Source organism: Malaclemys terrapin, chromosome 25, assembly GCF_027887155.1.
Source record: "Malaclemys terrapin pileata isolate rMalTer1 chromosome 25, rMalTer1.hap1, whole genome shotgun sequence".
NCBI classification, from domain to species: domain Eukaryota; kingdom Metazoa; phylum Chordata; order Testudines; family Emydidae; genus Malaclemys; species Malaclemys terrapin.
The window spans coordinates 14453296-14466032 of record NC_071529.1 but is presented as its reverse complement, the minus strand read 5'-3'; the positions used below and the strand labels follow the sequence as shown (position 1 = coordinate 14466032).

Here is a 12737-nt window from a genome sequence, read left to right as displayed (position 1 = left end):
TTCCTATTGGCGTTGGCCAGGTCATTGGCCCAACTACATCAATGAGAGAACATAAGCATGAGAATGACTCTATAACCTGGTGATTAGAGTACTCACTCAGGGTGTGAGTGACCCACAAGCCAGTCCCCCTGCTTGAATGGCTTTTTAATGATTTATATTATCCACAGTGCCACAGCTTCCATAGGAGAGATTGAAGGATTTCCCACATCGGAATATCCCATGTACCAGTGGTTACAGCATTCTCCTGAGAGATGGCAGATTACTGTCCCTTCTCCCTTCATGTCGAGAGGGGACTTGAACTGGGCGTCACTAACATCCTAGGTGAGTACCTGAATCACTGGGGTAAAAGTTATTAAGAAATGTTTTACTAACACCTTTTTCCAGCAGTAAATGCATAGTGCATACACCTCTACCACGATATAACGCGACCCGATATAACACGAATTCGGATATAACGCGGTAAAGCAGTGCTCCAGGGGGGCAGGGCTGCACACTCCAACGGATCAAAGCAAGTTCAATATAACGCGGTTTCACCTATAACGCGGTAAGATTTTTTGGCTCCTGAAGACAGCATTATATCGGGGTAGAGGTGTACTATCTTTCCCACAGAGTACCGGTTTAGTAAGTAAGTACATATTGTCCTCTTGACAAAACAAACACAAAAATCTTCCTCTTGAAAAGTCACCTACCCATTCTATTATGAACTGTATACACACAGCTGTCAAAGAAAATACTTTTTATCTTTCACAACCATGAATCAGACACCATTAGACTGATTCTATTCTAAACAAAAAATGCTTTTAATGGAACCTGTCTTTTCCTTTGTTCTCTGGGACCAATACAGCTCATACCAAATTTCTGTCAAATGCATACCCAAACTCCAGGGTGTGATAAATTAAAAAGTGCTAAACTTGAGATGAGATATCTATAACTATATAATTAAGTCATTACAAAGAAAAATGAGTTTTCTTTTTACTGAAATAACTTTAAAAGGAAAGTGTGTTTACGTCAAGTGTTCCCATGTTTAAAACTGGAACAAGAACCTATATATGATCTCTAGATACAAACCAGGAAAAAATATTGTACTATCTATGAGCTTTCAGTTCCAATAACTATTTTTAAAGATTTGCACACATCTACACACAGGGCCGCCAAGAGCAGGTTCGGGCCCTGGTGAAATTTTTTTTCGGGCCTCCCAGCAAGGGCGGACTGGCTAAACAGGGCCAATGAGAGGTGGGGGGAGCTGGGCCCCAGGCCACCTTCCAGACCGCCAGGCTCCGGTAAGTTGACGGGGGGGGGAAGCCGGGCCCCGATAATTTGTACCGGCTTTCCCTCTCCCCGCTCGTCAGCCCTGTCTAGTCCTAAAAATGAGATTTTATGGCCAAGAAATCTGTTTAAGGATTCTAATTTAATTGTTGGTCCAATAAATATATAATATTGTCTTCCCTCTCCCTTTTCCCTTGACGATTATTACAGAGGCAATCATTTTGTCTGTCCCACCTTGTATGTACCTCCAATGATTCAAATGGGTGTTTGTGTAAAGTATCCTGCTAGTAACATATCACAACACAGTACTGTCGGTGTAGCATAAGGTGTTTCCAGTCTGTGGTTCTGCCCTCCCACATCTACAAAACACACTGACTGGAGGGCACTCGAATCTAGTTCATGTTCCACAGTTTAATAAGGAATAAATAGCATGATGATGAGTGCAATTATGAGAACCTACCTAGAACATTGGCATTTTCTGAGTCTCATGAACATTGGTACAATTCATACCAAAGGTGATATAGTTTTGAAAATGGCAGAAAGAGAAGAAATATGTACTGATAGGGGATTGTAAATAATCTTCTAAAACGCTATAGTGCTAGTATTTCACACAAAGAACTATGCTAAAAGCACATTAGGATTGCATGGGTAAACACCCAGACATCAAAAATTGCCAAAATTAAAAATGCATGTGCAGTCTACCACTTTGTGCATTTACATTAAGATACAATTTTACTTAAGGTTCTCTGTGAACCTTACAAGTTGTGTAGCAGGGAAAGAGGTATTTTTCAGATAATCCACTAGGCTTTGTGACTTCTGCAGACAATCTCACCTGGAACGGGCAGGGCTAAGAAAGAGACAGTGCTACCTAATAACTGCCCCCATGACAAATGGGCCGATGATGTCATTATTAATGAAGTTTGAAAGTCCCAAAGGCCCCCAAACAGCAGTTCCTGGGGTATCCCCTCCCCTTTTAAGTCCACTGTCATAAGTAGAGCTAGGAAAATAATGGATTTTGGTTCAGTGGCAATTAAAATAATATATTTAATCAAATAAACAATAATAAATACTAATAAATACTTATTATTATTTTTATTATTTTCAGGTCAAACGAAAAAGAACATTTACTGAAATTTTCAGTGAATTGTTTTGATTTTTTGAATTTTTTTAATAAAATTGATACAGTAATGTATTATATATCCAATTACAAATACAGTAATTCCTCACTTAATGTTGTAATTATGTTCCTGAAAACTGTGACTTTATGTGAAATGATGTTAAGTGAATCCAATTTCCCCATAAGTATTAATGTAAATAGGCGGGGATAGGTTCCAGAGAAATTTTTTTCACTAGACAAAAAACATTATGTACAGTATAAGTTTTAAACAATTTTAAACAAACAGTTTAATATTGTACACAGCAATGAATGATAGTGAAGCTTGGTTGAGGTAGTGGAGTAAGAGGGTGGAATATTTCCCAGGAAATGCCTTGCTGCTAAATGTTGAACTAGCACTCGGCTGAGCCCTCACGGGTTAATACGCTGTTGTTAATGTAGCCTCACACTCTACAAGGCTGTATGAACTGAGGCAGGAGGGAGGAAACACAATAGATGCAGGGCAGTAGCTGCAAACACTTCCCTGCAAAAACTGAACATGATGATGAGCCCACACTATCCAGCTGGAGCGCAGCACTCCCTCCTCCTGACAGCACATGCAGGGCTGCAGAGGTGCTGACCTTCCAAAGTGCTGGGCGGTGCATGCATGAGTTGTCACGGAGTGTGGGGGGATGCAAGGCCCTGCACCCCCGGCTTCTTGCGATTCACCATGACTCTCAGCCAGCCAGTAAAGCAGAAGGTTTATTTAGACGACAGGAATACAGTCCAAGACAGGTCTTGCAGGCACAGATAACAGGACCCCCCCTCAGTTGAGTCCATTTTGGGGTCCCAGGGCGCCCCAGCCCCCTTGCGAGGTCGGAGCCCCATCTGCCTCCCAGCCAGCTCCCCAGCCAGCTCCTGAAACTCTGCCTTCAGCGACCCCTCCCACAGCCTTTGTTCAGTTTCCCGGGCAAAGGTGTCACCTGGCCTCTAATCCCTTCCTGGGTTCTCACGTTACATGCTCAGGTATTCTCCGTCGGTCAGTCTCCCATCCCCCAATGTAGACTATCCTAGCCACACTCCCCTGTCAGCATTCACAGACCACAGTAAGAACAGTCCTAGTTCGTCACATGAGTGAGACAGCGAGACGTGCATTGCCCCTTTAAGTACGTTGACCCCACTTCAAGTATGCTGCCTTTTTAAGCAGATCCACCAATTCAGACAGGAAGCAACAGCTTCCAGCAAGCTTCCTCTTTTCTGTCCCTGAGCCCTGTCCCCCTCCTCCGCTTTGTGGAGAGGGGATACGGAGTGGGGGGTGGGGGGGACATCCTGAAAGCACCCCTCTCCCCCCCACCCCAACAAGCAGGAAGCTCCCGGGAGCAGCTCCAAGGCAGAGGGCAGGGCAGGAGCAGGACAGCAGTGGGAGAGGGACAGCTGAACTGCTACTGGGCAGCTGCTGAGCCAGATACTTTACAGAGAATTTAGGGGAGCTAATGGGGGGGGCTGGCCCCTGCCCCCCCCGGTTCTAATCCCCACAAGGAGGGGCTGCTCTTCCAGAGAATCCCGCATGCAGTGGACAAAGCAGGCAGCTGGGATTATAAGGAAGGATTGAGCAACTTTCAATGAGCTTGTTTCCTAACAGATTAGCAAAGTATTAATGTTAACCAGGACAACTTTAACTGAGGAGTTACTGTATATTAAAAAGGCTCGGGTATACCAACTCAACCCCGCTCCCTCCCATCACTACGGAGTTTTACTACATAAGTTGTCTGTTTATTGTGAAGGAAACACGGTTCAAAGAAAAACAAAACAAAAAGGATATACCAGTCTATTTACGAGTTCTTTAGGAAAGATAGTATTAATGTAGGTGAATAATACAATTAGTGCTCCTAAAAAATTACTCTTGGACCTAGTAAAATATTTCCTTCTTTATTCATAAATACATAACTTTGGGATGGTAGTACAAGGGAGACTCAAATCAAATCCTGTTAGATACCCAAGAAAACAGGTATGCTGTAGACCCCCTTCTCATTGGGATAAAGTACAAACACAGTACAGTCTTGAATCATTTTCAAACAACTTAGAGAAAAGGAAAAACCTTTAGAGTCCAATATAAAATAATGGTATAATATGTCACAAATATTTCTCTGTAAACTCCTCCCCATCCATACTTATTATTGGTGTCTAAGTGCCGGTATTGCTTTCTGCTCAATCTTTAGTGATTTTCTATAGAAAATCATGTTTTTGTTCTTTTCTTTCTCTTTCGTGACAACTGACAGAAAGAGAAATATAATGAGATTAAAGGAATCTTTCTACTGGTTCTCTCAGGTATATTACTGCAAGAACAGCCACAAATAATAAAGGAGATTAATATTAGAATGAGAAAAAAAACTATGGATGAGCGATTAAAATGAAAGATACTTTTCTGTGCTCAGTTGCACATGATGAAACATTATAATGAAAGCTTAGCTCTACTCCACCCATATCCCTTATTAGTAGAACAAATATCTGGAGGGTGATATATTTTCACATGAATGGACAATATGGATTTGCACATATCATTTAGTATGGTCAGGAGATGTTAAGCTGGGAAAAAAAGAAAAAGATGAAATGCTTTGCTTGAGGAGGTGTGGACTGTACAACTGAAACACCCATTTCTTTCTGTATATAAAGGCTAAAAGTGTTCTCTGAACTACCCTGCTCTGTTTCATCTACTTGTTACACTAGATCAGGGCAACTTGAACACAATGGCTCTTTCTGTGCGTACAGGGGGAGGATCTCGGCAATTTTCGTCCCGGAGTGGTCTTAGTGGGGGATCTGTAAGAATATCTAGTTCCAGTGGTGTAGGAGGCTTTGGTGGGGGATCTGGTGGAGGCTTTGGTGTTGCTTCTCTGCTTGGTTCTAGTTCTGGCTTTGGTGGGGGTTTTGGTAGTAGTAGCTTGGGGGGAGGCTTGGGCGGTAGCTTTGGTGGCAGCTCAGTTGGTGGCTTTGGAGGTAGCTTTGGTGGAGGTTTAGGAGGCGGCTTTGGTAGCGGCTCAGGGGCTGGTTTTGGTGGAGGTTTAGGAGGTGGCTTTGGTAGCAGCTCAGGTGCTGGTTTTGGAGGTGGCTTTGGTGCTGGTGGTGGTGATGGTGGCCTTCTCTCTGGCACGGAAAAGGAAACCATGCAGAACCTGAATGACCGTCTGGCTGCCTACTTAAACAAAGTACATTCTCTGGAGGAGGGTAATACTGACCTGGAGCATAAAATCCGTGAGTGGTATGAGAAAAATGGTCCTGGTGCTGGTGGCCCTGGAGCTGGCCATGATTACAGCAAATATTACCCAATAATTGAAGACCTTAGGAATAAGGTAAAAAAAAAATCACCTGTTTCATCTTTTTACAATCTAAATTCACCTAATGTTGTCCGAGGTGAAAATTACAATAATTCTTTTGAGAAACTAACAGCAAATTTTCTCTATGATACTGTTATTTGTAATGATCATCTATCATATTGTGCTGATACTAAGAACATTTTTGTTGTAGTGCAGATAAAGCAAATGTATTGAAATTGTGTAGCGAAATCCCTTTTGATGATGTTAACTCACCTGGCCTCATTTGAATTAAAGAGAAGGTAGAGATAAAATTAACTAATACTAACTCAGATTATTACTTTTCTTCTTGATAGTTACAAAAAAGTTTTCATGTTAATACCCTTCATACTTCTTTCACCTCATACATTCTTTCATCCTATTCATTCTGCAATAAAGAGACTATCTGAAAAGCTACTTTAGAGCCCAGGAGCCAGATATTCACTGGCATAAATTGGTTGCTTATTTACATTAGGCGAGAATCTGGTCCTAAATATTTTAGTTATGTATTGTACAAGAGTCTAATGAATGTCCCTTGCATTATTATATTACTAAATACATTGAACAGTAAGTCTATCAGGTTACAGAATCACCCTTGGGCATCCTGCTTGTCTTTCCAGATAATTAATGCCTCTATTGATAATGCCAGGATCGTTTTGCAGATTGATAATGCCAGACTGGCTGCGGATGACTTCAGACTGAAGTAAGAAGAGAGTACTATTCTGAAACCCATTATAAATGTTTTATTTAAAAATTCCAAATCAATTCAGCGATTTTCAGATATTTCTGTTAGAAAACGTAAATGAAACATTCTTGTACAATTTAATAACAATCATAATCATAACACATTGGTTTTGAAGTGGTAGTAAAAGATGTAACCATCTAGTAAAAAACAGTTATGTTATTTTTATTTGTATGGGTTACACTGATCCCATTTATGGTACAAAAACCTGGTTTATGATTTCTTTTAAGGTATGAGAATGAAGCAGCCCTTCGCCAGAGTGTGGAGGCTGATATCAATGGTCTGCGTAGAGTTCTGGATGAGCTGACTTTGACCAGAGCTGATCTAGAGATGCAGATAGAAAGCCTGAATGAGGAGCTGGCTTACCTCAAGAAGAACCATGAGGAGGTAGACAGATTTTTTGCTTCAGTATTGCAGTTTTCTCATAAATTGATTAATAGTAAAACTCAAAATGTACTAGAAAAAAAGGAGATGAGATGTGCAATGTCAGTCTTTTCTCTGATTTTTTTTTATCCTGAGAAAGAGCTCTTTTTGTTGTTGGGTTTTTGTTTGTTTGTCTTCAGTTCAATCAAGGAATTGGGGGAGAGAGACACACAGAAAGAGGCAGACAAAGAGACAAACTGTGAGCATTTAATGGTGCTAGTATTACTGGTTTTCTCAGATTCACCTCCAGTAATATAATAAGCAATTTTCCCAATAATATATGCTTTGTTTAAGGCCTCTCTGTGTAGGGACAACAGATAGCTGTATCTTTGCCACACCCATCTTGGCCTAACTACTTTATTGAAAAAGGATTAAGTAGGCTTGGATCTGCCATGTAAGAATGGAAAAAGCTTCAGACTGCATCTTTTGATTACTTTTCTGGGCTTTAAAAAAATAACAGGTGCAAAAGCCCTTTAAAATGCACCAGCATGTTACATTCTGTTTAGTTTTGGTTTTGCAAAGTTCAATTATTTACCTTTTGCCTTTGGGTAGGCAGCAACATGTTTTCTTTCCAGCTGCTCCTGAGTTTCTGGGTTTATTCTGGAAATGTACAGGACACTGAACTGTCAGCATATTTGCTTCCACTAGTATGCAACACATTTTTAACTCTTGCTATCACTTCATCACAACAGCTCTTCTTAGTTTTTTGTCAGTCTATTCAGTGATGAATGAAATGAAACTGGTTTGCAAGATCTTTTCATATTCTTTTACAAAGTATCATGAAAATCAGCCAGATGTAATATTTTGATACAATGGATGTTTACATGCATTTTCAACAGATGTGGCAAAACTGAATGAAATATAAAATAATGTATGAAAAATATCTTTCCCACCAAGGATAAGTTTTCTCTCAAGTTGAAAGCTAATACCGAAATGAACCAGAGGAACCTTTGAAGTCAATTAAACTAGTACCCTATCTTTTCCTTCAGTGATTTTTTACTAATAACCTAGGACACTGGGTAGGGAAGAGATGACTTCTCTGTAATTTAGAAATGTCCACAAAAGATGTAAAAATTGAAATGGCAAGATTGTAGATATGAATTGCTGAGGTTGCTGTGATACAGTGAAAAGATATTCATATTTAAAACAGGGTAAATTTAACAGTACAGATAGTGGTAGATTAGTTTAGACTAGGAAGGTTTAATATTGAATTAAAGTGATCTTGAATCATACACTTCTCTTTATACATAATTTAGAGCTGATCATTTTGTTCATTATTATACTGAAACAGTTTTATTTCCTTTTATCCTTCTAGGAACTTCAAGGTTTCCAAGATAATGCCACTGGCCAAGTCAGTGTTGAAATGGATGCTGCTCCAGGAATTGATCTTACCAAGCTTCTGAATGACATGAGAGGACAGTATGAAGTCATTGCTGAACAGAACCGTAAAGAGGCTGAAGCATGGTTCAATGAAAAAGTAAACATCTTAGAGCTAACAAATTCAGCCAAACCTAGTTAAATATAGGAAAAACATTTGTAGTGGTTGAATTACATTCTATTTTTCCTTGATATTTCAGAGCATGGAACTGAAAAGGGAAATCTCCACCAACACTGAACAGCTTCAATCAGGAAAAAGTGAAATCACAGATCTAAGACGCATTCTTCAGGGCTTGGAAATTGAACTACAGTCTCAGCTTGCCATGGTATGCTCACAGACAGCTGCTACTCGGAGTAGCTTTTCCAATTTCAGATATACTGCTATTTAAGATTAACGTTTAATTATCCCAGGGAACTCTGTGTTCTTTTTAGTCCATAAACTCCAGTAATATCTGGAATACCTGAATTGCAAGTAATGCATTATAAAACAAATAGATTGTTATGACTGGGTACAGCAAAAAACAGGATTACATATTAAATAAGAAGCCAAAGCAGGAATTCTACAAATTAATATTTCATTCTAAGAAGAAAATTTTTAAATATTTCACTATACACCATGAGAAAGAATACCACTTCTCTCCATCATTTTAGCCCACTTTTCTTCCTAATTATTAAATTGTTTTCTTCTCCCCATTCATAGACTACACTTAATCAGTAACATATCTTTTTATGCAGAAAAAATCCCTTGAAGACACATTGGCAGAAACAGAAGCAAGTTACTGTGCTCAACTCTCACAAATACAGCTTCAGATTGGGAATCTGGAGTCCCAGCTTTTCCAGGTCAGGGCTGATATGGAGCGCCAGAATGCAGAGTATCAGCAACTCCTGGACATCAAGACCCGGCTGGAAATGGAGATTGAGACCTACCGTCGCCTGCTAGATGGGGAGTTTGGGTAAGTAAAGAACTGAAATTGAAAACTCCCTTTTTACTCATTCCCATGGTGAATTTCACAAGCTTTCAATGTGAATTCCAAGGAAGTAGGAATGGTGCAGACTGGTGGTCCACAAACCAACAGAAAGTAAGGCCTATGACACACACATATTTCAACAATACATTCATTGGTTGTAAAAGATCCTGTAATTATTAAAGTTATAGCTCTTTTTAAATATAGAAACCACTTAAGGAGAATCAGCAATTCTATCCTATATTTAAGTCACTCCTTGAATGTGACTGGAGTTAGTGTGTGTTAGCCTGAATTAGAGAGACATGGAATTTCAGGGCTTAACTAAGATATGACAGAATTAAACCTGTGTAAAAGTAACAAGACTGTTCACACAAAATTTATTTTGTTTTGGGCCATTTCATGCCAGAAATTTTGTTTTTCATGGAGTTCCTGCAAAATTACCAGACCAATGACTTAAGAAAATGTTGAAGTAGATGTAATCATATATGTTTTTGAAGTTAAATAAATTGTCCTTTTCAGCTAATACGTTTGGTAGCCTGGTAAGAATTGACCTGGCAGTGTTGCAATCGTACTGACTAATCGAAGCAGGATAATATAATGATTTTTTTTAAAGTAAAGTTCTCACCCATGATGCTGATGATTTCAGTATTTTAAAAAAGAAGAAATCAGAGAGAACTTATTCCTGACTCATCCAGGATTTAAAAAAACAAACAAACAAACAAAAAACTTGCTGCTCTATACTCCTGATCCTGACAACTATTGTGTGACGTGTATCTGTGATTTCTTTGCAGAAATGGATTTGCTGGGGGACAAGGAGGTTCATTTGAAAGTTCATCCTTGACAGTTTCCAAATCACAAACACAATCACTGGATTCTTCTAATGGTGAGTTGTCTTTCCTGGGATAACATTTATTTTTGCAAGTGCCCATTGACCCTGAGCATTTAACTTCAACTGATGATTAGATTTGTGTGTATATACTACTAAGTACTGTGAACTGTAGATGTAAAATTGTCGTTAATGTTTGTATGGGGGAGGAAATTCCCAGTTAAAATGATTTTATAAAACAATTGCTGTAACTAAATTAGTAAATGCCATTCTGTTCTACTACACTGTAAAGTTCATCATGACAAGAAACTTTAATCTTTCATTTTAAAAGGATTAAGGACATAACTAGTTATCTGTGTGTATAATTCTGCTTTATAACTTTAATTGATGGAGTCTGATGTCAATGTCAGTGTCAACGTACGAAGATTCAGCAAACACACACATATATGCGAGGTCAGACCCATGTGAGAACCACAAACACAGTTATATGTGAGACAGAAAAGCCTGTTCTTGACTATTGCAAGCTGTTGTATCCTTGCTTTTTTTCATATTTTGCTTTTTATTTTATTTTATCATATTTCATATTATTCACCATGTTTTTCATATAAGCTGTTAATGTGTCTTGCTTCAAAGTGGTGAATGGCGACATGACAAATCTGCCATCATCTTGCTCTGGCATGGACTGTTGCTTCCTAGTTGCTGGGGTCATCCCAACATGCTTTCAAGTTTGAGTTCAGTATGTCCTTATATTGTTTGTACTGGCCACCATGAGAATGGGTGCCTTGCTTTAGCTGACTATAAAATATGGCATTGGCTTTTCTCGAGTTGGCCGTATGAATGAAATGCCTAGTCCAAAGCAGCTGAACTGAGTGTGCTTTGAATGACGGACATCCAACAATGATTAAGGAATTTGATATTGGGAATCCTGTCATACCATTTGACCCTGCAAACAGACCAAAGACAGAGCATATGTAATTGATCAAGTTTCTTAATGTGTTGACTATATGTTGTCCATGTCTCACAAGCATATGGAAACACTGTAAGCACAGTTGCCCAATAGACATTTAGCTTAGTGCTTATTTTGACATCCCTGTCATTCCTTAGGCAGCATTCCAAATTCCATTCTGCATTTGGAGGGGTTTTTGAATAACATTAATACTTTCATAAACTAACTCTTTTTTATTAATGTTTAGATCCAACCAAAACCAGAAAGATCAAAACAATTGTTGAGGAGGTGGTGGATGGTAAAGTTGTCTCATCCCATGTAAAGGAAGTTGAAGAGAAGATGTAAGCAATAGCATGACACCACAGAGGATCCCGTCATTAGATTGTTTCATTGACAAGCATCCCAATGAAGAGACATCACATTGGATCTCTATTCTTTTGTCTGAAGCGATGAGTACATGTTGCCTTCTTTTTCTTTTGATTTGATGACTAGGATTCTTTTATACAAAACTAAAATAAATTTCTGAATCTTTGAAGTTTGGTAATGCAATAAACATTCTGTTTCAAATTATACTTGTCTTTATTACTTTTATTACTTTCACCATTCAAATCCAGCTATTTTTATGTCATTAGTAAATACCTGAAAAAAACAGATTTCTAGTGTACACGTTAAATTTTCAGTTTATTATTATACAGTAGGCTTTTTATCTGTAATTTTGATAAGTGAATAATAAATATAATTACTCTGCTATTTTAAACCCCATATACAGTTTTTGACCAATAAAAAAGGAATAAACAAGCTTTTAAAATATGAGTACTCTTTGAGAGGTGCTATCATAACTTTAGAACTGTAGTTACTGACCAGTTCAGTATCTTGCTTTATCATACAATTTGTGTGTGTATGTTTGTAATTTTAATCCTCATTTAAGAAAGAGTGTTTGTACCTGAAACAAGAACATTACATTCAAGCACTGTTTAAGTTTGTGATCAAAGCAGTATTTGATGTTGCACAATTTAAATACCATACTCTGTAACAAACCGGAGTATCAAGATGCATTTATTATGAAATGCAAATACAGTCTCTTGTTGCCTAATTTTTTTCCAATTGGAACCACCCAACACACTCTAGAGCACAAATGTTGTAGATGAGACTTTATTTTAAAACCTTAACCTAAACATAATAAAGGAAGCTTCATATTAGTGATTTTACTACTGGGGCACTAAAAACATTTAGGAAAATAAATTCCATTAATCAGTCACAATTAATTCAACATAATGCTTCCAAATGAAGAACATGTATGACTTAGACTGTAAGTTTGCTGGAGTGGAACTGCTTTATTCTGTATTTTGTAAAGCATCATGAACATGTATTGTGGTGATATAAAATAATTATTATTACTCATAATTATTATTAATATGACTCAGCTGCTCCAATAGCCCAGAATACAGGGCACATTACACTAGGGGACTCCATAACAGCAGTCAGACTTCATGAACAACTGTAAATTTTACTGAATACCCTGAGTAGCACAACAGAAAACTGAGACGCAATGTCAAAAGTGCCTTCATTAATGAATACACAAGCAACTATAATAGAGCATTTACCCATAGTGTTCTGCCTAAAAGTATGATCCGGAGTTAGCAATGAATGACATGATAATGACCGAGATACTATCACAGGGAACATTCTCTAAAAGCAGTGACTTGTCACGGTGTGGTTTGTTAAAGGATGGTGAGCATGACATAAATAGCT

At 38.4% G+C, this 12737-nt stretch overlaps 1 protein-coding gene across 1 annotated transcript; it reads left to right on the top strand.

The window, feature by feature from the left end:
- Positions 1–4995: 4995 nt before the first annotated feature.
- On the top strand, positions 4996–11555 carry LOC128829290 (keratin, type I cytoskeletal 12-like). The gene is made up of 8 exons (XM_054014648.1): positions 4996–5706; positions 6327–6409; positions 6679–6835; positions 8187–8348; positions 8449–8574; positions 8984–9201; positions 10005–10096; positions 11233–11555. The coding sequence occupies exons 1-8, from the start codon at positions 5107–5109 to the stop codon at positions 11328–11330; spliced, it is 1536 nt and encodes a 511-aa protein (XP_053870623.1). The 5' UTR covers positions 4996–5106; the 3' UTR covers positions 11331–11555.
- The last annotated feature ends 1182 nt before the right edge of the window (positions 11556–12737 follow it).

What these genes read in the sequence shown, in the direction of transcription:
- LOC128829290 (XM_054014648.1), top strand. Translation starts at nt 5,107, where the DNA reads ATGGCTCTTTCTGTGCGTACAGGGGGAGGATCTCGGCAATTTTCGTCC. An exon ending in TTGAAGACCTTAGGAATAAG is followed by an intron (nt 5,707 to 6,326) that starts GTAAAAAAAAAA and finishes TTGTCTTTCCAG; the next exon opens with ATAATTAATGCCTCTATTGA. An exon ending in CTGCTAGATGGGGAGTTTGG is followed by an intron (nt 9,202 to 10,004) that starts GTAAGTAAAGAA and finishes ATTTCTTTGCAG; the next exon opens with AAATGGATTTGCTGGGGGAC.